Source organism: Tursiops truncatus, chromosome 13 (assembly GCF_011762595.2).
Source record: "Tursiops truncatus isolate mTurTru1 chromosome 13, mTurTru1.mat.Y, whole genome shotgun sequence".
Classification (NCBI taxonomy): Eukaryota; Metazoa; Chordata; class Mammalia; order Artiodactyla; family Delphinidae; genus Tursiops; species Tursiops truncatus.
Genome location: NC_047046.1, coordinates 46,257,931 through 46,283,082, shown reverse-complemented (window position 1 = coordinate 46,283,082; position 25,152 = coordinate 46,257,931). Strand labels below are relative to the sequence as shown.

Below are 25,152 nucleotides of genomic sequence, written 5' to 3'. Positions count from 1 at the left end.
ACCCACACATAAGTACAATTCCTAGGGCAGCCTCACTCAACAGCTAGTTTAAACATACGTTTGTTTTCATGGCTGCTGTTTAAAAAAACTCAACCACCAAGAAAAGCAATATTTTGAACTTTAATTTTTCAACTCTGAATTTGAATTTTAGATAGGAAAATTATATACTTTAAGTCTGACAAAAATTCTATAATTGATCATAAATTGATCATAATCTCTTGCCTGCTCTTTAGATGTTTGGGCTAATCTTAATGTAATAAATATGATTTGGGGTGAGTCATATTGACGTTAACTTTAAAGGGGGAGATATTTTCCTTGGAAACATTTATTGGTGCCAAGAATTTTAAAATACTTGAGTTAGCAATGCTGTGCTACACTTGAGTTGTTAGAGCATGTTGTGAACTGTCCTTTCAAGTTGCCTTTTGTGTAGTCATGGACAGCTCCTATTTTTAACTTGGCATAGACAAATAAACAGAAGACCCAAAAAAGTCAACATTATTTTATTTAGTCAATTTCCTTGGCCCCCTAAAACATTAAAAAAAAATCAGAGTTGCTAATAAATAGCTAAAAGTAGGCTTTTTCATATTTAATCTTCTTTTTCAATTCCCAATTATTTTCTAATAGGGATGTTAATAAACAGTGGTTCTCAAACTTGAGTGGCACGTGAATCATCTTGTTGAAACACAAGACTTCTGAGTTTCTGATTCAGTAGGGCTGGGGTGGGGTATAAAAATCTGTATTTCTGATGCTGCTGTATTTCTAAATCTGTATTTCTGATGCTGCTGGTCCTGAGACCCCACTTTTGAAAACAATTGTGTAAAATCACACAGTAGCAAAGGAAAGGGAAGGGGAGCCTGCATAACTCATAGACTGGAGAATTAGCCCTTAATTACAGAGATGTGTGAAACGATACATTCCAAATAAGGAAATTCAGCAACTGAGTTATTCCCATCGCAAGAAGATTTTCCACTTTACAAGTAGTAATCAACTACAATAAAATTGCTTTAAACAGTGTTCATACCTCTTCTTCCAGCTGAAGATTTACTGATCCTGAGCATTTATCATTTTTGAAATACTTTACCATTTTATTGGTGTTTTCTATAATTGCTACAAATGCTTTTGGAATCAGGCAAAATACAAGCAAATCTGTAAAATATATCTTTTCAGATACATCTACATAATACATAATTTCTTAAACAAAAATGATGGGCTGTTTCCACCCTTTTGCTGCAATATATTTCTGAAAATTACACTAAAAAGTAGAATGAAGAAAACCAGATTTCTTCCCCCGCCCCCCCAAGAAGCTTAAGAAAACCAAGAACTTCAAATTGTCCTTTTTCATCACTAGATGGCACTATCCTGTCAGTAAGTCAAACTGCAGGAACTACCAGAAACTGACCAACAATTGACTCCAAGGTCCAAAGTGGAAAACAGGCATTTTCAATTGGCTTCAAATAAGTGGACTGGCAAAACTGAACAGTGAGAGAAATCAATGGTTTTAGAAAGTTGTTTAGAATACTTCTGCAGGACTGTGCAATTAGGCAAATTTCAATTTACATTTCTTCTCCTTTTTTTTCCTTTCTAGGATGATTCTATCTTGTAATGAAACTGAACCAATTATCTAGTTCCAGAAGTTCAGGCCTTATGTATGACTAACTATAGGAAACTGCTTGTAAAGGAGGTCACAGTGATGCCTTTGGATTGACAGAGAGGCATTTGGTGTCGGGGGACTTGGGTTCTACTCAGATTCATCCATTAATAACATTCAGTAAATCCAGTTACTGGCACACACTGGGTACTCAAAAAATGTCAAATTAGTTTCCCTACATTCTCCTTTCCCCCACTGTAGGCTTCATGATAGTGGGACAGCTCACAAGCACCTAGAAGGCTGTTTGGCATATAGCGAAAGCACGTCTAGTAATTGCCGAATGTGTTAAAGGTCAAACAAAAACTTACCAACCACACTATCTGAGCGTTAAACGTTTCTTCTAAACAAATGAAATCCAGATTATTATTCCACCTTTTTCCAAACATAGAAAGATACATTAGCTTTTAGGTTTTTAAAGGATTCTTCTGTGTCCAAGGCATTGAGCTAGTATAGATAAATGGTACATAGATCCTGTTCTAAAGAAGTTTAGCAGGAGAGATAAAGTGTACATAAATTACTATAACAGACGTAGAAGAAATTCATTGTGTGCACGGCAGTTGCAAAAGCAGTTCTGGGGAGCTCAGAAAAGGCAGAAATGACCTCCTTTTAGAGAAATCCGGAGAGGTTTAGGTGTGGGAGCAGATGGGAGGCGGAAGGAAATGATCTGCTTTAAAGACCGCACTGGCCAGAACTTGCAGAGGGAGGGCAAAGAACAGGAAGGCGTGCAATTTGACACCTAGACCGTGTGTCGGTAGTGAGTAGAAAATAAGGACAAAAAGTTGTGCTAAGGATCTTCACTGATCCTGTAAGGATCAGCTTCTGATGAGGGATACTATGCCCCCAGAGCTTCGGAGAGATTGTTTTGGCAGTGCTCCACGGCGAGAGGCAGGAGACAGTTTGAAGGTTAAATAAGCCAGAGCAGATGTGATGAGGGCCCGTAATAGGGTAATGGCACCGGGATGGGTGGGTGGAGGCAACAGTCTTTATGGGGACGACGTTAGCGCTTGGCAGTGCCCTGCGTGTGGAGGATAGGGAAAGGGATCAGAGATTGAGTAGTTAGAAGGAGGCATTATCAGAGCACGAACTGTAGAAATGTTAAGCTAGAATCCTGAGGAAACGCTCTGCGTAGGGAAGAGGCAGCAGGCTCGAGAGTAGGGCGCTGCGGCTCAAGGGGCAGGGCTTACCGCGCGGTCCCAGGGGCGCGCCCCTCAGCCACTGCTGTTACCGGCCACGCTCTGCCTCCCCCAAGTACCTCCTGGGCCTCCTGGTGATCTGACTACAGCATATCCTCCGGTGCCGGATGGGAAAACCACCGCAGCCTCCCGGAGGTGAAAGGACCCCCAGCAGAGTACTATGGAAGCAAAGGAAGGAGATATTTGAAAGAAGAGCCGATCCACAGTGTTAGAACAAGAATGACGATTGGGCTAGGCGCCCTGCCCCATTTCCCAGTTAGCACTTTTGGGGTGTAAGGAGAGTGGATCTCCAACATGAGGGAGTTTATGGGCCACTTATTTGTGTATTTTTAGTTTGTATCGTAGGGAACGTGAAAGAGTAGTGGGATGGAGGTATTTTAGAATAGGGGAAATGGGACCTCTTTCTTCTCGTCTCCGCCCAAATCTGCCTTCTCATTCCCTCAGCCAGGCAGCACCTGCTAGGCTGATGAAAGGAATTCCCATGAAGGTGCGATTTTGAGGTAAGACCTAGAAAAGTGTTTGGCACAGAGTAGGTGCTCAATAATACTTGCTGAATAAATGAATGTATCAAGGCTTAATCAACTGAGAGGATATTTGCATTTTAAAAAGACAGAGGTAAGTAGGATGAATCCCTGATTAGAATCTCTCACTATTTGCCTATCGCCATTTCTCAGCGGGGGAGCTATTGGCGTTTCTGATAGGAAAAGTCTTCCTGAGTGGCCAATTTTTTCTTGAAGGTTCTGTTCGTTGCTGGAGGTTTAGCCACGCTGCATTTGGAGTACTAAATGCCAGTAGCATCCTGCACCTTGTGACAATCAAAACGCCCCTTTCACATCCTTCCCCCCACCCCCACCCCGGGCCCCGACATTTTCTTGAGAACCCTTGTTCCCAAACCAACCCTCCTGCCAGGCTGCACCCTCCCTCCACAGGACTGTCTGGGCTTTTCTGCCGTCTTTGATCACAGCATCCCAAATTCTGGAAGTTTTTTTTGTTTTTTAATAATGAGGCAAAATTGTACCCAGTCGACTACCATCTCTTCTTTCTCCACCCCTTCCTGACCTACTCAACTAACATTCATCTTTTCATTTTATGATTTGAACACCTCCCTAAAAGCACTCACTTGTCAATTAAGCCTTCTGTGGCTTCCCTTGGTATCAAGAAGGCTGCAGACATCTTTCAGCATGTCGTTCTGCTCTGCATACTGTGTTCCAGCTACATGGACTCTTCCTGTTTTTTCAAGGAACCATGCATCCTTGTCTTCAGGCCTTTGCATATGCTCTTCTCTCTACCTAGAACATTCTTCCCCCTCTTTCTCTTCATATCATCTCATTAATTTATAATTACTCTCAGGTCTTAGCTGGGATGTTCAGTGCTGGAGCTCCTTCTGTAGGCTCCATGGCACTGTGTGTTCTTTTATCATTACTCTTCTTACCATCACCCATTTGGAATTTAGCCATTTACTTGTTTACTAGACTGTAAGCACCATGAGGGCAGAACCCACCTGACTTTTTACTGGTCTCCCAATGTCTAGCACACGGTTTAGAACTGAGCAGGGAATCACTAAATAGTGGTCATATGGGGTTAGTTCCTACCTAGTTTATTTTCTTGTGGGCATCATTCATCTTACCATTAGACTATGGTACAAATCCTGGTGTTCCAGCTTCCTTCACCCTAATCATCAAGCTTTGCATATGATAAAAATCTCAGTAAATTTTAAAATAATTAGAAGTAAACAAAAAGAGTGCAATGTCATATGTGGTATACATCTGAAACTTTAAGGTAAACTTAACTGAGAAAACAATCTTGCATCATATGGGGACTGTATGTTTGAAAAGTGTTATCAGCTGTTAAAATCTGTGGCACAATGAAAGACAGAAAAAAAGCTGTGATTGAGAAATGCTAAAATTGATCTAAAGCTCATTTATAATTTCAATTAAGCTTTCTGACTTTTACTGCAATTTGGCGGTTTTAAAAATATGAACCCCTATTCAGTGTGTAATTTCTTTTCCATATAAATATTTGTATGCTTCATTCATGAATAAACTATTTTGCAAAATTTAGATTGGTAATTCTCTCACACCTATCTAATTATTAGATTAACTGGGACGTTTCTATCGATATACATTTCTGGACTTTAACCTTGAGATTTTAATTTAGCTCATCAGGTATTTCTAATGATCAGGGAGAATGTAAATGAAATTAATGCTCATGTCTTTTTGTAAAGTACTTTCCGCTAAGTTTATAATTAAAGAAACTTCTGTTAAGAGTTGCCATTTCCCCATTACCTATTAATTTTTTAGAAACAAAAACAAATGTGAAATCATACATTTCTAAAATCCCTGAATGTAACTGATTATTCTTATAAGTTTCAATATTTACCATCTCACTTACACTTGAGTTTATTCTAAAATCTGTTATCCAGTTGCATATTAGAACCTTAAGCATAACTCCAAAGTTGTTGATAATTTATAGATAGTTGAACCTACTTGTTATGGGTTGAATTGTGTCTCTCAAAAGAAGATATATTGAAGTCCTAACCCCCAGTACCTCCGAATGTGACCTTACTTGGAAACAGGGTCTTTGCAGATTTAACCAAGTTTGATGTCATTAGTGTGAGCCCTGATCCAACAGGACCAGTGTTTTTATGAAAAAGTGAAATCTGGACACAGACTCAGACATGCACAGAGGGAAGTCGATATGAAGAGACAGGAAGAATGCCACGTGAAGACAGAGGACTGGAGTGTGTACCGACAAGGCAAGGAATCCTAGAGATTGGTGGTCAACCACCCAACCCCAGGAAGAGGCAAGGAAGGAAACCTGTAGGTTTCAGCCCACACCTTAATTTCAGACTTCTGGCATCTAGAACTGTGAGAAAATAAATTTCTGTTTTAAGCCACCCAGGTTTTGGTACTTCGTTATAGCAGCCCTAACAAACTAACATATGAGTAGACACAACCGCTCACAGTATAATTTGCTCCCACTTAATCTTTAAAATGTAGTTTGATTTTGAAGGACAAGCTTAATTAGTCAAAGGCAAAACTGAGGCAACCACCAGAAAATCTCTTCAAGTGCCCTCTTTAGCAGGGTGTTGAAGCCTGTGGACCTCTTCTCAGAATAATGTTTTTAAATTTATAAAATAAAAAACATCGAATTATGAATGAACTCAATTACACTGAAATAGTTATCAGAATTTTTTAAAAAACACCAATTTGTGATGCAGTCATGTCATGTACTTCATTATCAACACATTAAGTAATAAAATATAGCAGAAAGTCTATTAATGATGAGAAAAATGGTATTTTAAGATACCTATAGTATTATGTGAAAATATCTGTGCATTCTATTGTCTAAAGTCACAAGTACTGCTATGCTATTGCAGTGTCTTTCCTACACATAATTTAAAGAAATGTTAAATTTCAGTTAAACATTAGTGGGAACAGGTATGTAATTTATTCCCAGCCATGTCTAAGGACCTTCTGAATTCTATCTATGGACCATCTGGGAGTCGGTAATTGCCAGGTAAGGAACTCTTGGTGAGGAAAGGTTCTCTGACTTTATTTACAATATTACCTCTATTTCCCATTTTGATAGAGTTGGCTTTATCTGTGTGATAGCTATGTGGGTGCCACTCAACATCTCGCTTCTGGTTTATCTCCGTGAACTTCAGAGGAAACCTAGAGACCACATATCAGACTCCCAGCAGCTAACGTTCTGAATGTGATTTAGGTTCAACAACCAGCATCTACGTGAGATGTGAAAGAAGGAAGTGAAGCAGAAGCTACGTGTCTGCTGTTCTTGCTGGCAAGCATAGATGTGGATGGAGCTGGGTTTTTGCAGCTATCTTACTCTGGGTTCTAGTGTTCATCTAGTAGATTCTGTACTAGATTCATGGGTACCAAGATGCAGGGCCCTGGTACATTTCGTTGGTATGCATCCTAGCAAATGTGGCATGGTTCCGGAGCTGGCAGCAACAGTAGCACCCTGATCATGGCCGTTTCCACACTGCCGGGTGGCAGTGTTGGTTCCTGATCACAGGAGAGGCAGCAGCTCCCTAAGGGCTTAGGCTCTGCGGGATGGATGGCTCTGAAGTCACTGACAGCTCAAAATGGAGTGTTTCCTCAGTCCTTGCCACACGGATGCAATCAACACAATGCCCTGAAATAAATATCTTCCTGCTTTAACTAGCTAGAGTGAATCCTGTGATCTACAACTGAACTCTGACCCGTACGCACTACAATTTCTATTACCTTCTATAAAAGAGCTGTGTCCTGGAGAAGTACTTCTGTCAGCATAGCTGCTTTCAAATATTCTTCACTAAAATCTATACTTCCAACTTCAAACACATCAGTGCGCAAAATGCCCACTGTTCTTTGACCAAAAATAAACATACTCAAAATACATATCGTGCAAGTATTGCAGAAAATACAAAGAAGTGTCCAAGAATTTTGCTTATTCAGTTAGTTAGAATCACTTTTCAAAGGAGCAGTCAATCGCTGCTCAATAAAGTAAAAATACTGAATTGATAAAGTAAAAATTATGCCTAAATTATATACCTATTTCTCTGTAAATGTACTTGAATTGGCCTGCTTGTTATATCACTTGAGAACAAAGGCAATTTCTTTTCTAGGATTTTATATTTAACCCTCAAACTAAGCTAGGTGCTATGCTAGTTTTGTAATCTCCTTAGGATGGAAGTACCATGATGAGGGAACTAGTTGCTTTGCTACTCTGGAGGCCAAAAAGGAAACCACAAATTATCTTTGAAAAGTTTTATTAACAAAATAAACTTGAATTGAAAATTACCTCAATGATTTAGGCAAAATGAAATGGATAAAAAGCATGAAAATTAACTGGTGTGCCAAAGGTCCGCAGGTCCTAAATAGCACGCAAGTGAGAGTTCACTGAAATCCCTAGATTTCATTAGTCATGTTTCTTCCTGTGTGAGATATAGGAAAAAAAAATATTTTCCCTCTTTCATTGTAATTCTGGGATAGAGAGAAGGCAATCTTTCGGAAGTTAGCGCTTTCAATACAGAGAATGTACTTGTAGTTTTTATTTTCACCATTATATAAGAAAGCAGTATGATTTTGTACCTAATCTCTGTGAACATACCTGTTCAGTTAAGTCTCTGGAAGGTGAATGCACGCCTATATGAACAGGATAACTGTCATTTTATCAAAACCCATCTAGCAAACCCTTATAAAGCAGATACATTTCTTAATTATGTACAATTCCTTTAACAAACAAAACAAACATATTTAAAACCCCATCTGAATGTAGAAGCCAGGCATAAGAAATGCAGATCGAGAGATGGAACACTGTTTGCCAGTTCCTTTAAGAACCTCTGAAAATCCCGTTTGACTGTGGCGCTGCATATCGATTTTGTGTAATCTTTTAAAAGGAAAAAAATCTTAAAACTATTACATATGTTCATTACCTTTAATACTAGGTGACTGTTTTAAAACACCAACTTTGGGAACTTTAAGTTCAGACTATATGTGGGTGATTTCAAAAGTAACGTGGCTTTAACCAAAAAATTACACTTTGTAAAATACATTAAAGAAACTATTTGGGGCCCCTTCCTGCAGTCTAGGAATACAGGTGTTTCCCCAGGTCACTGCCGCGCCCGGGTGGCGGGAGCCCCGGGGAGGAGGCGCGGCCGCTGCTCCCACCGCCTCCATGTTGCCGTCTGAGGAGACTCCGGACAAAGCTCCGGACAAACCTCCGGACAAACCTCCAGGAAAGGTCCCCGCTCCAGGGCTCACTACACCCGCGGATCGCAGATACAGAAACGCGCCAGGGCTTGCGCGTGGCGGTAAGAAAAACGGAACTTCAGCCAGCTTCCCACACCCGCTCCTTCCCAGCGGAGCCGCAGGGTCCGCGCTCGCCTCCGCCTGCTCGGCCCTTTCCCACCTCCGGGCACAAAGAGGGAGCGCCGGGCGGGCCGATGCTTGCCCGGCGGAAGCGGGCAGGTCGGGGCGCGGGCCGGGCGCCCGCAGCTGCCCAGGCCCGCCCGAGGCTCCGCGCCCCTGCTCCCCGCACTTACCAGGAGAAGCAGCAGCGAACCCCCCGCGCCCAGCGCCATCCCGTCGCAGGCTCCGTCTCGGGCCACCAGCACCACTCGGCGCCGCCGGCTCCCCGCGTCTCCGCGCGCGCGCGCGCGCGCGCCCGCTCCTCCCCGGCGCCCCCGCCCCGAGGGTCCCCTCCCCCGCGGCGGCTGCGCGGCCCTGCCCAAAGGCGCGGTTCCAGGTGTGGCCTCCGCGAGAAAATGGAACCCGGAACCGGGAGCCCGGAGCCCGGCCGAGCTGCTCGCGCTGAGGTGGGACCTGCGTGGAGGAGGGAGGCGCACGGTGGACTCCCGCCCCGCGCCGCACACGCACACGCACCTGGAGCCGTGACGTCCCCGGCATGGGGACTTGGAGTGGCAGGCCCCGCCCCGTCGTCCTCCCCTCCCCGACCCGCTCTTGCCGGAGTGTGGCCGGGCTCTGCAGCCGAGGCCCGCGGCGGCCAGTGAGCCGGCCCGGCCGCCCGAGGCCGCCGGAAGGTCCAGTGCTTTGTAACTGTACGCGAGGCCCAGGTGGCGCGGAGCAGAAAGACGAGTGACGCCCGGACCCGCGTCCTCAACCGCGGCCGGGTGCGTGTGGCCCGCTCTCCGGGAGCGAAGGTTCTGGAGCAGGATTTCGGGTGGTTATCTCCGCGAAGGCTTCTCACCTCTTCCCCTGGCCCCTTCAGTGCTTTCCACAGGTATGCCGCTTGTCTGGCTCAGGGGAAGCCGTTATTAGAAGAATCACACATGATCCAAATGGACAGTTCTTCGGCCCCTTGTTAACTAGCTTCGACTGGCAGAAAACTCTAGAGGGCTTCAGGGAAACATATACGCTTCCATATGATTTACAGAATCTCTTACACAAAGTGTCACTAGAGGTCAGAATCCTCTCTGCAATAGTTACTTAGCTGTGTGACCTGGACAACCACTCTGTGCCTCAGTTTACAGATCTGTCAAATGGGATTAATGGCATCCAACAAATAGGACTGTTGTGAAGATTAAATCAGAAAATCTGTATGATGGGTTCTGTAGTGTCTAGCACATCCGGGTTCAACAAATGGTGGTGGTGTTATTATTTTTGCAAGTGTAAATATTAAGTTGGATTCTTCTCGAAAAAAACAGAAACTCTAGAATCAGCAACAGATTAGGAAACTTCTAAGAAAGGCTAATTATTGACAATGAAGTATTGGAAGAGCCTATAAATGAATAAACGGTTGATTTGCTACTAGAACCAGACATTTGGCATCAGAGTTGGCCAAAATAGTAGAGTTCCTTTTGTAGTTAGAAGTGCCTTCCTCTCCCTCCCCCAGTATCTCCTACCCTTCTTTCCCCAGTTCTAATCTTGCCACTTTTCCAGATCCAGTACAATGGCCATCTCTGCCTTAGTCCCTTTCTTCCTAAGCTGCCAGGGACCTCTTTGAGCTGAGAACCACATTTTCCTCTGTTTAGGGAGTAAATGCAGAGTGACTTTTCTCATAGTGTTACTTAAGTATCAGTGGCTAAACTGAGGACAAAGTATCTAGGAGGAGTGTCTGCTTAGTTTCCCACTGTTTCCAGTGACTAGAACAGTGCTGAGTCCCATGATGGACTCTCAATAAACGTTGGTTACATAGCTGAGTCAGGAGGGAAGAATGTCTTCTAGTTTCCACTCCTTTCTCTTGAGTTAGGTGTGGTTGGTAGCACCGTTGGTGATAATTCTCATTCCCCATCACTGCTGGGAAAGCTACTAATTAAACAAGGCAGGCTTTACCAAAACACTCACAAATCATCCCTGGAATCCTACCTAAAATTAGTGCTCTTGCAACTGACTCCTATAGGCAAGTATTTATGCCTCATTATCTAGAGTTTGATCTCTGTTTAGTAATGAAGATAATTGTAGCTTCCGGAATGAGAAAAGCTAATGCAGATTTTATTTCTGTTGGATTATTTACTCTCCCCTGGAGGCTGTCAAAGGCAATTTCAGGAAAGTATTCCTCTATAAGACTTTTATTGTAAGGCTTTGAGAGAAGATGTCAATACGTGTACAATCCAATGCCATAGTATGTCATTCTTGAATTAGTTCCTTCTGAAACTTATGACTCAGTGAGTTGAAGGGACTTGTTGGAAGTCACATCATACACAGCTAGTTCTCTAGCTCCTGACTTTTTTCTGCTGGCATGAGAGTCAATCTATTTCATAAATCTCTTTGCACAAGAACAAATGCCATTCCCAATGAAGTGCTGATTGCTTTAAAGTAAATTGAAGTGTTAACAAGATGTGAAAGGTTTAACTTGCAGGTTTTTCCCCCTAAATTGTTGAACATTATGGTAAATGTACTTTTAAGACACGTACTTATAATGCATCAGTTAAAAAAACATACTTTGTGCAAATAATTAGCTTTAACATCTAGATATATTCAAAATATCTATCTGGGTTATGTTTCCCAGCATACTTTGTTTCACATGTACACACAGGTGATTAGCTTATTAGAATCATCTCTTAGTATTATCTAAAACAAAAATGTTAAAAAAAAGTTTTCATAAAGACCAACAAAAACTGGTTGTGACAGTCAAGAAGCTTTCTCATAGAATGTTGATTAATAAAGGGCATGTGAAACAGGGAATATAGCCAATATTTTATAATAACTATAAATGGAGCATAACCTTTAAAATTGTGAATCACTATATGGCACACCTGTAACTTGTATAATATTGTACATAAACTATATCTCAATTTAAAAAATGAAAAAAATAAAGGATATGTGGATACAGGAAAAACTATGACACGTATCTAGGTCAAGGGAGAAGGGCGAAGAGAGGAGGAGTTTGTTTTCTGGATTAGTTCCACTCATTTGTTCAACATTTAGTTTGTCTCTGTTCACCAAATACTTAATTTGCATTTTACTGTCAATACAAAGATAAGTAATCCAAGAAACAAAAATAGATGCTTATGAAATAGTATAGCTATACCTAACATAGACTGTTATAAGTGCAGTGGTAGAACTGTTTGCACGGTATAAAGCAAACGTAGGGAAGAGAGTACCTAACTCATGCTTTGGACCGTGAGGTTGGGGTGGAGTGGTGTGGTGAGCTGATTCTTAAAGGATGAATAGTTGTGAAGGAGACATTGAACCTGTGAGGACTGAGTAACTCAAAGCATAAAGGCTGTTGGTGAAGAGTCAGGGGTTTCAGATTTATCTGAGAAAAAAGCATTTTTTTTTTCATAACGTTGACACAAACAGGAAAGTCAGAAGTAAAGACTTTTGTGTGTGTGTGAAAATTGAATTTGAGATATTAGAGCAATATCCAATGAGAAAAGTCCAGCAAGTAGTTTGAAATGAGAACATATTTGCAGGTAGATTTAGGAGGCAGAAAGTCACCTAATTTTCTTTCTTTTCGACTATTCTTTCTCAATACATTTCTTATTCTCTGCCAACCTGTTAAGTGTTTATGCCTTTTGAGTCCTTTCTATCTTTTCTTCTTACTTGGTACCTAGCACGACTCTGTAGCCACTCCCATTGTGCAGATCCATCAGTTTTCTCTTCTGAGCTTCTAACATGGGACATTACCATTTGGACATTTCATAGGGACATCGAACTACCATAATACTTTTGTAAGGATATCAAATTCAGCATACTGACAAAAAAGATTTCCCTATCCCTCTATACCTCTCCAGCTCAAGCTTGCTACTTCCTCATATGCCTTGTCAACTTGGTCACCCAAGCCAGGAACCTGAGAGTCATCCTCAATTCTCCTTTTTGCATTCTCTCCAATTATTGTACTTAACTTTCCTTTCATTCTCTGTGGCTGTGTTCAAAGTGACTCACACAACCTACATAGCAGCAGTCACACTGTGGTTTATGGTTAGTTCATTCCTGTCTGCTACTTCAATTGTTTTCCTTTCTCAAGATTGTTACTTCTTTAAGAGCAGAGGCCATATCATATTCATAGTGGGCCCAGCCCCTCGTGTCCAGCACATATTAGATGATCAATAAAGATTTGTTAGACACATGTAGAGCACAGACGTACGGACACCAAGAGGGGAAAGTGGAGTGAAGTGGGGTGGTGGGGTGATGAATCGGGAGATTGGGATTGACATATATACACTAATATGTGTAAAATAGATAACTAATAAGAACCTGCTGTATAAAAAATAAATTAATTAAATTTTAAGAAAAGATAAAGCTACTTTACCTTAAAGGAAAAAAAAAAAAAAAGGTTTGTTGAACCAAGCCCACATGGAAGGAACTAATTACAAGTGGAAAAGGAGAGTTATAGGGGGAAGGTGTTTGAAATATCCACTCTGGATGGATTAATAGTGGATCTGGTCAGAAAATGTTGGTCCGGGATCGTGTGTGTGTGTGTGTGTGTGTGTGTGTGTGTGTGTGAGATGCACACGCATACATGTGCACACACACACATGCACGTGTGTTGGTGGGTGTTTGTCTGTTTCCCCCAACGATACTGCAGCCCAAGAGCTGGAGAGGGGTAGCGGATGGTGGGTGTGAGTCAGAGTTTCACAGTGGCCTGGCTGATAATTAAGAGGTCAAAGTGTCTGGGATATAGTATCTCGGGAGTTGAATGTGGCAGGAAGGACATGGACAAGGCAAAGCTGGAGGAGTTCAGGGTCAGGTTGAGAAGAGAGTGTATCACACTAGGAGTGGAGAAATGGGAGAGGATCATCCTTCCCCTTTGTCCTGGAGAAGGAATCATGGTCTTTTTCCATAGAGGCCAAGGCAAGAGGGACATCACAGACACTAGGTGTCAGGATGTTGAAATTTTCATGGATTCTCCAGTTAGCTGGGCCAAGAGCGGCCTCTGCCTTAGGCAGTAAGAGAACAGCACTGGCTGATTTGTGGGGTGGGGCCTCTAACAACAGGGTGGGAAAAGCTTTGCTACCTTTCTGAGCTAGAACTTACAGAGTAATAATCAAACCCAGTAGACTGCCAGCCCCGTGGTCTAGCACAAAGAAGCCAGCTTATCTTTGGTGAACAGTCATCGCCAACACCCTGCCTGATAGAGAGCCGCACGCAGTGAGTCACAGGCTCTAGCTGAGCTGTTTCCCAGAGGCTCCTCCTCGTGAGTCTGTAGATGAGGACAGACTCCTCAGATGCAAAGTCCCGAACCAAAATAATGAAATTGTCAGCAGTGTTCACAGACCAGAGAATTAGAGGAAGACACTACAGTTGCAAAATGAGATTTGGCTCAGCAAAGAAAACAGAATTGTCTATCCTTGGGTCTAAGTAGAGTGCTGAACCAACATCGTCAGAGATTCTTTTTCGAAATAAATCATACACTAGTTTTACAAGGTGACGAGGCTACAATAATGCTGAATTGAGGTGTGTGCAAAGCAACGATTGTCTAGAAAACCTCAGCAAGGTCTTCATGGCCCATCAGAATGCCTCTCCCTCCTACTGACTAAGGTCTGAAATCCTTGAGCTGAAGGTTCCCTTGGCTGATACATGCATATTCCTGGGAGGGTGGCATGCTAATCTCTTATCAGTTATTTACATCACAACATGACACCACAGATACACCAAGCATGCTCCACCTCAGAGTCCTTGTACTCTCTGTTCCTTTTCCTGAGAAGGTTCTGCTCCAGACATGTACCAGGTTTCCTCACTCTTCACTTTTTTCCCCTCAAATATTACCTTATCAGTGAGATCTTCTCTGACCACCCATATAAAAATTATAATTGTTCCCACCCCCAGGGCTCCCCATCGCCCTTTCCCACTTCATTTTTCTTCTTGGCACATCACAATTTAAAAGACTGTGCATTTACTTATTATCTGTCACCATTCATTAGAATGTAAACTTCATGAGGGCTGGTGTTTTTCTCTATGAATTGCTATGTATTCAGCACCTAAACAGTGCCTGATCCATTGTAGGTCTTCATTATATACTAGTGGAACATGTGAATGAAAGAATAGTGAATATATTGGGTTGGCCAAAAAGTGCCTTTGGTTTTTTAGTAAAAATAAAACACGTTTTTCATTTTCACCAAGAACTTTATTGAACAACGTATTCACCCTTCTGCCATTTTTCAGGCAACTTCATAATTCCATCTTCCCAAAACTTTTTATCTTTTTGAGCAAAGAACTGTTCCAGGTGCCTTTTACAGTCTTCTAGGGAATTGAAATTTTTTCCATTAAGAGAATTTTGTAAAGACTGAAATAAATGGAAATCCGAAGGTGCAATGTCTGGTGAATATGGCGGATGAATCAGAACTTCCCAGCCAAGCTGTAACAGTTTTTGCCTGGTCATCAAAGAATCATGTGGTCTTGAGTTATTCTGAAGGAAGATTATGCATTTTCTGTTGACTAATTCTAGATGCTTTTCATTGAGTGCTGCTTTCAATTGGTGTAAGTGGGAGCAGTACTTGTTGGAACTAATCGTTTGCTTTTCTGGAAGGAGCTCATAATAGAGGACTCCTTTCCAATCCCACCGTACACACAACATCACCTTCTTTGGATGAAGACCGGCCTTTGGTGTGGTTAGTGGTGGTTTATTTTACTTGCCCCACCATCTCTTCTGTTCCACGTTATTGTACAGTATCCACTTTTCATCGCCCGTCACAGATTGTTTTAAAAATGGAACGTCTTCATCAAGTTTAAGTAGAGAATCACATGTGGAAGTATGGTCAAGAAGGTTTTTTCGCTTAACTTATATGGCACCCAAACGTCAAAGCGATGAACATAACGAAGCTGGTGCAAATGATTTTCAGTGCTTGATTTGGATATTTTGAGTATGTCGGCTATCTCCCGCGTGGTATAACGTTGATTTTCTCAATTAATATCTTGATTTGATCACTATCAACTTCAACTGGTCTACCCAACCGTAGAGCATCATCCAGTGAGAAATCTCCAGCTCAAAACTTCACAAACCACTTTTGACACATTCGATCAGTCACAGCACCTTCTCCATATACTGCACAAATCTTTTGCGTTTTTGATTGCGTTTTTATCTTTCTTGAAATAATAAAGCATAATATGCCAAAAATGTTGCTTTTTTTCTTCCACCTTCAATAATGAAATGGCTACACAAAAATTCACCAATTTTGATAAGTCTTTTTAAATTTTTTATTTTAATTTTTTAATTAATTAATTAATTATTTATTTATTTTGCTGTACGCGGGCCTCTCACTGTTGTGGCCTCTCCCGTTGCGGAGCACAGGCTCTGGACGCGCAGGCTCAGCGGCCATGGCTCACGGGCCCAGCCGCTCCGCGGCACGTGGGATCCTCCCGGACTGGGGCATGAACCCGTGTCCCCTGCATCAGCAGGCAGACTCTCAACCACTGCGCCACCAGGGAAGCCCCTTTTTTAATTTTTTTAACGTCTTTATTGGAGTATAATTGCTTCACAATGGTGTGTTAGTTTCTGCCGTATAACAAAGTGAATCAAAAAATATGGAACGCTTCACGAATTTGCGTGTCATCCTTGCACAGGGGCCATGCTAATCTTCTCTGTATTGTTACAATTTTAGTATATATGCTGCCAAAGCGAGCACAAGTGTTTTTTTAAATGCACGCTGATACGACAGCTGTCACACACAATCTAACAAAATTGTTTCAATGAAGTTAAAGACAACTAAGTGCTACTAGAGCCATCTTAGGGAAAAAAACCGAGCAAACCTTTTGGCCAACCCAATATTTTCAAGGTTATTTTGGAGGATAGGTGTGTGTGTGTGTAAAATGAGGGTAAAGGGGAAAAGAGAAGAGAGCATTATATTCCTGGAAGGACATGAGTAAATGTCACCAAACTGAGGTGTGGGTGTGCTGGGAGGCCTGCTTCACTGTGGACAAAATCCCCCTACCTCACAATTTTATCACAGGTGGGCCTGCCAAGGCTTCCCGAACAGTATAAAGTTTGAGGCGTTTAGAGGCCAGTGGAGAACATTTCTGTGTTCTTTCTCCTTTTCAAGACACCCTTCCTTACAGGGGGAGCAAAGTGCGAAACCAGAAACCATAAACAATATGGAAAATCCCTTTTCCCTCTGGAGGTGAACAAAGTTAGCATTCATTACAATGTTGATTTTATCTCTCCACCTACGTTTTCTGAAAAAAATTTCAGAATAAATCTCTAGCTTTGATTTCACCCTAGGGTTTGTTTATAGGAATTCTTGGAAAGATAAGGGAAGTAGCAGTGGCTGGGGAAGAGAGGAGGAGAGTTTGGTTGCTAATAGCAGCCCTGGACTGTGTGACAGGACTTGTAGGGCTTACGGGCAGCACAAGAGTGTTTACCGAGAGTGTCAGACAGAAACCATCATGCTGACCCAAATGTGACTAATGAGCCTAGGGAGATCCACCAGAAAACCCCTCAGAAGACAGAAAAGAATACCGGTTTCTCGGCGGTTACTTCATTCATTTGCACGTAGACAAGTGACATTCTTGCATATCAGGAAAAAGTGATATAGAAGCGATGCAATGGCTTTGGAGAGCAAAGGTGGAAGTAAAATACTGGCTTTAAAGACCTTTTCAAAATGATCTGACTGATGATTATAAATACTGTAGTAGAGAGAAGCAAAATTTCAAAATAAATAACAATTTCCATGTTAAAGAAAAAACAAGGATTCAAAGAAATTAACTGATTTTAATTTACTTTCAAAACTAACGTTGTTGGTGGTTTTTAAAAAACTTTTGTACCATGCAAGTCGATGCAGTAGCTTATTAATTATCAAGTTCTGAAATTTGTGATTGATTTACTTGTTAAAATCATTAGAGCACATTTAAAGTTATTCCTTAATGATGTTACTTACTTGCATTTTTGACATCCCCCTTGGGTGGAGAAAGGGTTGATTCCAGCGGGGGAGGCAAATGGAGCCTGAGGGTGAGCTTGTCCATGGGAGGGTGTGAGCTTGTGAATGTCGTTTGTCACACGTACTACACAGAAGAAATATTGGGAACTACTACCCTGCTGAGCAAAAGTTATGATATTGTTATTCTTGAATCCCAAATTTGACATTACAAATGCAAATTACTTCTATAACTTTACTTTTATAGTATAAGCAATTGAAAATCTTTTAATATGATAAATAATAATTTAATTAACTCAGTTACATCTGTACACACCCAGGAAATAGGAGAGTTGAAGCAGTCTTTCAGATATCATAAGAAAGAAAATCAAAATGTCCCTGGTAGGGTTTCCCTGGTGGAGCAGTGGTTGAGAGTCCGCCTGCCGATGCAGGGGACATGGGTTCGTGCCCCGGTCCGGGAGGATCCCACATGCCGCGGAGTGGCTGGGCCCGTGAGCCATGGCCTCTGAGCCTGCGCGTCAGGAGCCTGTGCTCCACAACGGGAAAGGCCACAACAGTGAGAGGCCCGCGTACCGCAAAAAAAAAAAAAAAAAAAAAAAAAAAGTCCCAGGTATGTGAGCATTTCAGGAAAGTGTTCTTAAATCCGTTTTGCTTGAACTGTACTTTTTTTTTTTTTTTTTTTTGCGGTGGACCTAGTTTGAGTTTCATCACCTCGTCTAGTTCCCATTTAGAAATTTTATTAGACAGAAATATGTTCAAACATTATCAAACGAGTTAAGCAAAACTGTGATACAAAAAAGGCAGTGGGAAAAAAATTGCTCCTGATACTTTAGTTTTAACGATCACAGTAACCCTTACCAGCTGGTCTGAGGACATTTGTGGTTAAAGATTTTTTTTAAATCATAGTGTTTATTATGAACATTACTATATGCCTTGAAAGCAGACCTCTTATTTTACAAGGGAATTGTCTGCTAATTTGCTATAACATTTTTTTAGGTGGACCTCTCTTAACTTCTACTGAAACAATGTCTGAATGATTCATACCTTTGGAGAGAGTCACACCCATTTCACGCAGACTCAGCTACAATAAAGGTAAGTCAGCCAACAAAGACTTCTTGTGACTAACTCTCCTGTGGGTATGAAAGAAGAAGAGAGTGTATCCTTGTACTTCTTGCTTAACTTTAGGATTAGAACATTCATCTGAAGTAATCAGTAAATTTATGACAACAAGTTAAGCAGAGCAGTATTACAGGGAAAACTTGTTGAACAAAGAAAAATCCATGTGAAGGGTCATATGGAAGAATTGTTTTATGGTTCATAAAAGTGCCATTGTGAGTTTCCATTGTTTGGACCTTGGAATTTTCAATAATAGGAATCTCAAGTCCGTAGAGTATGGTTTATTGTCCTTTATAACTCGGATTTTCACTTTAGAAGTATGAATAAGCCATCTAAAACCAAAAATTTTGTTTAAATCAGAGGACAAGTTTTATTCTAGGCTTCAGGAATAAAAAGATGATGGAATTTCTATGGAACATTTTATTTACTTTTATTTCTTAGAGACTAGATGCATTAGGTCAATTGGTCAGAATGTGAAACCTGAATCTCAGGTGTGATCCGTGGTCCTATATGGACAGATAGGTGCCACATATGTGATTTGACAGGAAAGTGTCCGTGCACTAAACACTCCACCTCCTGACCTATGACCTAATGATAATGAAATTTCACTTTGTTTTTTGAGACTGCAGATATTTGAGTATTAAAGGTGTATACTCCAAGGAGGAGAATAAGTCATTTTCTGTGATTTATACTTTGCTGTGAATTAATTTATCAATTAAAAAACTTATCAACTAGTTATGGTCAGATTTTTAAAGGAAGTAGGAAGTAGTGATTATGAAAACATTAAGCGTATCCTATTCTAGAAATAAGGTAATAAAATATGCAAAGGTAAAGACAATTTAACTTCCTTCTATTTTATGTTGGGTCCACTAGCTTTTGTAAATAAAACTTCTTTTCACTTGGCACCATAAATCCTATAGAAACTGGATGTAAATTGTGGTCATTTTCTTTGTACAGTAATTAATGTTCTACCAGCATTCCCTAACATGCGTATCCTACTGGAGGTTGGGTCGGTAGCATCATTCCTTTTATGCTAATTTGGAAGTAACTATTTTTTTTGCCCAGAGCCACCTAGCTGCCCTATTTTACTTGGTGGAAATGACATAGTTAGAACTCTTAGGGTAAGAAAGCCTCCCATTCTGTCCTTTTCCAAGGGAGCTCAACTGAAATATTGCAGTCAGCTGGTCAAATTCTCATTACTTGTTTGGCTACAAGTCACAATTTGATTTGAATGAATTCATCTCTATTTGCTTGTGTATTCAGAGGAATTTCCAGTGCAGAGTAGAGTAGACAGGACAAGTTCTGTGGTTAGGCAAAAGATTAGTGAAAAAGAAATATTACAGTGGCAGTTTGGAATCACAAGAATAGAATTGGCCTAGTTAATTCCTAACTCTACCTTTGATGGACAAGTTACTTTTCTTTTTAAAATTTATTTATTTATTCATTTATTTTTGACTGCATTGGGTCTTTGTTGCTGCACGCGGGCTTTCTCTAGTTGCGGCGAGCACGGGCTACTCACGGACTTCTCATTGCAGTGGCTTCTCTGTTGCGGAGCACGGGCCCTAGGGCGCACAGGCTTCAATAGTTGTGGCTCACAGGCTCTAGAGCACAGGCTCAGTAGTTGTGGCGCACGGGCTTAGTTGCTCCGCGGCATGTGGGATCTTCCCGGACCAGGGCTCAAACCTGTGTCCCCTGCATTGACAGGCGGATTCCTAACCACTGCACCACCAGGGAAGCCCTGGACAAATTACTTTTCAGCCTGTTTGAGCATCTGTAAAACAGGACTTAGGATCGGATAATATAGATGTTTTGAGTTTGTATGGTTTCAGTAGTTTTGTATGTCACCACTCAACTTTTTGAGTTCATTTTAAAGATTGAAAAAATAGTAATAATTATTTTTATTTCAAATCTTTATGAGTGCTGTGTCCCAAGTGCATTCTTGTAACTTCTTTACAGAAACCTCATGAGGTAGGGAATGTTATTATCTCTATAACAATAATCCAGAGAGGTGCAAAGAGGTAAGTAACTTGCCAAAGACACACAGCTAGTAAATGGTGAAGCTGGGATTTGAACTCAAGTACTTTGTCTCCAAAGCCTGAACTCTTAACCATTAATTTAAAACACACAGTTGAAAAACAAAACAAAACAAAAATTTCAAGTTTATCTTTTGTTAGTCATTAAAATATAATACACAGTTATTTTTTGTTTTGTTTTGTTTTTTTGTTTTGTTTTGTTTTTTGCGGTACGCGGGCCTCTCACTGTTGTGGCCTTTCCCGTTGTGGAGCACAGGCTCCGGACGTGCAGGCTCAGCGGCCATGGCTCATGGGCCCAGCTGCTCCGCGGCATGTGGGATCCTCCCGGACCGGGGCACGAACCCGTATCCCCTGCATCGGCAGGCGGACTCTCAATCACTGCGCCACCAGGGAAGCCCAATATACAGTTATTTTTGATTGACTAACAGATGGAATGAAATTTAAAAATTTTCTCTTAGGTCCTCCAGTAGTAAGTTTTCATTTTATGCAAACTAGCAGGTTTTCTTTGCCTGACAGCTCACAGTTTCCTATCAAAATATTCAATAACACCTCCTGATTTGTTCTTTCAGTGGAGACATCCTTCCCTAGCTAGAGTTGGCAAAGGTGGCAATAGCATGCATTGGCTTGTTCTGGAGGCCCTGGGAGAGTGTTGCATAGAGAAGGTCTTGGATCATCCTGACAGCATATGCCTTTGTTGTTGGTTTGCAATTCAAAAGAATATTCAAAGACCAGCACAAAGAGGACAGTTCCAGGGTCCAAGAAAATGTGTATAGAAAGAGTGGCTAGTTAGAAAATCAACTTAGATTTCAAACATTAGCAGCCATAAAATATCTTCTGAGGAAGAATCCATAGCAGATTATAACAGTTGAGAGGAAAAGGGAAGATGAAGAAAAATATTGTCAAAATTTATTAGACTAAGGGTTTACTATACATTAAATTTTTTTTGACATACAAAAAGTTGTACATAATTAATGTATGCAACTTGCTGAGTTTGGAGATAAGTATAAACCTATGAAACCATTACCACAATCTATACCATAAACCTATTTATCACCTTTAAAAGTTTCCTCCTGCCCTTCTGTTTGTTACTGTTATTTTGTGTGTGACAAGAACACCTGACATAAGACTTACCTCTTAGCAAAATTTTAAGTATACAATACAGTATTTTTAAGTATAGGCTCTATGCTATACATTAGTCTCTAGGACTTATTCGTCAGTTACAACCGAAACTTTGTACCTTTGACTAATAGCTCCATTTCTTATTTCACATGTTTTTACTAATCAAAAGTTGTGGGTGTCAGCCCTGGATGAGAATAATTAAAAGTTTGGTCAAGCAAGGCCTCTTCATTGTGTCTTACCTGAAGAAATTTAGGTGGAAAATTTAGGTGATTCTTTTCTTTTTAATCATACATCTAGAGAGTAGACTCCTTGTATTGTGTGTGTATATATATATATATATAAACTTTGTTTCTGCAGTACCACTGAGCATTAGTGTCTGGTCCATGGGTTGGATGATGGCAAGATACTGCTTCAGCTATACCAAGCTACATAGTTACTGGAGGCAAATATGTATGCATATGTGTGCATATGTGTGTGTGTGTGTGTGTGTGTGTGTGTGTGTGTGTGTGTTTCTCCTCCTAGTTAGGACCATACAACCTTATTATCAATACCAGTCAGTAGGACATGGAAGCCATGACTAAGTTAATCTCACATTTTCTGTTTAAATACTCATTTTTGGCTTAGTAACAATGCCTCCTTGCAGGAGTAGAAACCATACCATTATGTCATTTAAATAAATCCAAGATTACCTGATTCTGTATTGCTTTATAATTAAGAAACTTCTTTGCAATCTTCTCTTGATTATGAAAGAATATAAATACTTTCTCTGCCTTCTAAGGAAATGAGGACGTATTCTTTCAATATCAGTGTTTGGCTTTTATCATAATTTGATGTTCTGTTTTCATACAAAATTTACTGTTGCTAATTTAATAAAAATTCAGCTCACAGAAAACATAAGGAACCATTTAAAGTTATTATTTTAAAAAAACAAAACAAAAACCCAGTTCATAGATACAGAGAACAGACTGGTGGTTGCCAGAGGTAAGGGGTTGAGAGATGGGCAAAATGGATGAAGGGGATCAAAAGGTACAAACTTCCAGCTATAAAATACATAAGTCCTGGGGATGTAATGTACAGCAGGATCACTATAGTTAATAATACTGAACTGCATATTTGAAAGTTGCTAAAATCTTAAAAGTCCTCATTGGAAGAAAAGACATTTTTTTGTAACTATGTGTGGTGACAGATGTTAACTAGACTTATTGTAGTGATCATTTTGCAATATATATAAATATCAAATAAAAAATTTTAAATATAAAGTTATTTTTTATATCTAGACACATGTCACATAACCTCTTCTAAATAGTGGGCTGTCAAAGTAAGTCTCAGGAGTTTACCGGAAAAGCGATTCCATGACTTCCAGGTAGCTTGTTTCTGTTATTAAATGTGGAGGAGAACTGCTCACTGTGACCTGAAAAATAAACCCAAATATTTTTCAAAACAGCAACAAATCATGTATTTACATTCTTTCATCTATCCCTACCTTTTTATCTTTCTATCTCTACCTTTCAATTGTATATATGTATACATATATATGCCTACATTGTACTGCTTCTTTAATCTTTAGAATTATATCTAGATTTATAATCTTTTTATTGTATAACTTTCATTGTTTTCTTTCCAATTTTTCATGTTCTACTCAAGTTAGAGCTGAAAATAAACAGATTATTCTGAGAGAGTAATAAGTATTATTATTGCTGAATAATATAATTCAGCAATATAATAATATTATTATAATATAATAAATATTATATATTTATTATTATAAATATTTTAGAAGTATATTATAAATAATAATAATTATATATTTATTATAATAAATATATTGAAATATATTATAAATTATAATAATACAATTAGATTTGTGTCACTTGTATGACTTTGAGGAAGTTACTTTGCTTCTCTGGGTCTCTGTTTTTGTGACTGTAATCTCAGGGCTACTGTAAAAAATAAATTAGAATATAAGTTTCTTGGCCATCTGGTAGCCCTCACCAATGTCACGCTTCTTCCTGCTCTGGTAACTGCACCCTTTGCACTTTTAGACCATCACTATCTTGAGTTTTAACTACACCTGCATTGTGCTTAGATTTTTTTTTTTTTTTTGCATTTGTAAAAAAAAAAAAAGTCCGTGTATAAAAAGAAAAAGAAAGCAAAGACACCAACCTGGAATGGCCTATGTCTTGTCATGGAGGGAATTGTAGTGCACTCTGGATCAGGCAAAGCAGAAGAAAGCTCAGTGTTCTTTGTGGAAAACGTGTTGTTTCTGGCACCTGGAATTTAAATAATTGTCTTCTTTTCTCATCAGTTATCCCCCTTACATAAAAATGATCTCAGACTGTGCTGTTGAGCAAGTCTTAATCACGGATTCAGAATTACTCTTTGTAGACTCAGTAAAGGAGCTGAGAAAATACTGGATTGCTAATAACAAGAAGGAAAGATCCGTAATTTTTACTTAATTGCTAGTTGTTTCTTATTTGCTAGTTGCAGTGAAGCTAGTCAGTTGAATGTACTCCTTTACACTCTTACTTGATTTCTGAAAATTAAGATAGGAGAAACTGATCTTGCTGGTTTTATTCGTTCAACTTTCTGTGAAGAAGAGGAACTGGTGATTTTTTTGGAATTTACCTGCGTAGCTTTCATTTTCCTGAGATTGATTTGGAAGCCTGAGTTAAGCGATCCACCTTTCTTCACTCAGCATTCACTCTAATCCAGTTTCTGCTCCCCGTACCCCAGGTCCAGGTTGAATTGTCTGCATTTAAGAATGAGGAGGGTCAACCAAAGCAAGATCTGAGTTCTGAAGGGAGTTGTTTTGTGGCATCCCTTTAAAGGAAGACATAAAAATAACAGGCATTTACTGGGAGACAAACTCACCGCAGGGGCTGATGGCTGTCCCCAAGGTCATGGTACATTTTTGTCACCATGTTAGGCTGGAAACCTTACTTTCTCTTTACTTCAACTTCTCTCTGAGTCTTCATAGAATGTCAATTTTTTTGCCTGAGAGACCATTCCAAATTACCAAACAAATAATAAATGAGTTAAATCATCCAGTTAATAAGTCTGCCCTGACCTCGTCCAGCACCTTATCCAGCACCATTTCTACCCGAAGAAGAGATCCTGAGTCCCCCAGTACTTCCTTCCTGCCTGGGAGGACGCAGAAAAAGTATCAGCTAGAAAAACAAGGTAGAATACTGATAAAAATGCATGTGCAATCTCTTTTTTACATCATATTTCTTAACAGTTATTAACTGCAGAGAGTAGTTCAGCTTT

The 25,152-nt window shown here is 40.3% G+C and overlaps 1 protein-coding gene and 1 non-coding gene across 9 annotated transcripts in view; both read right to left on the bottom strand.

Annotated features, from left to right (window-relative positions):
- Positions 1 to 25,058, bottom strand: part of DSG2 (desmoglein 2) — a 63,328-nt gene extending 38,270 nt beyond the window's left edge. Inside the window, exons 1-4 of one of the 8 annotated variants that reach the window (XM_019930446.3) lie at positions 24,049 to 25,058; positions 23,223 to 23,296; positions 18,662 to 18,747; positions 17,621 to 17,778 (exon numbers count right to left, since the gene is read on the bottom strand). In XM_019930446.3, coding sequence (XP_019786005.2) covers positions 17,621 to 17,635 — 15 coding nt within the window. In that variant the 5' untranslated portion in view covers positions 17,636 to 17,778; positions 18,662 to 18,747; positions 23,223 to 23,296; positions 24,049 to 25,058. Of the gene's footprint in view, positions 1 to 8,887; positions 9,527 to 17,620; positions 18,748 to 23,222; positions 23,297 to 24,048 lie in introns of those variants that run through there. The other 7 variants (XM_033837646.2, XM_073790635.1, XM_073790634.1 and 4 more) reach the window with 7 other exon arrangements.
- On the bottom strand, positions 16,266 to 16,372 carry LOC117307749 (U6 spliceosomal RNA). The gene has a single exon (XR_004521628.1). It is a non-coding gene; the product is annotated as a U6 spliceosomal RNA (small nuclear RNA).
- Positions 25,059 to 25,152: the final 94 nt, after the last annotated feature.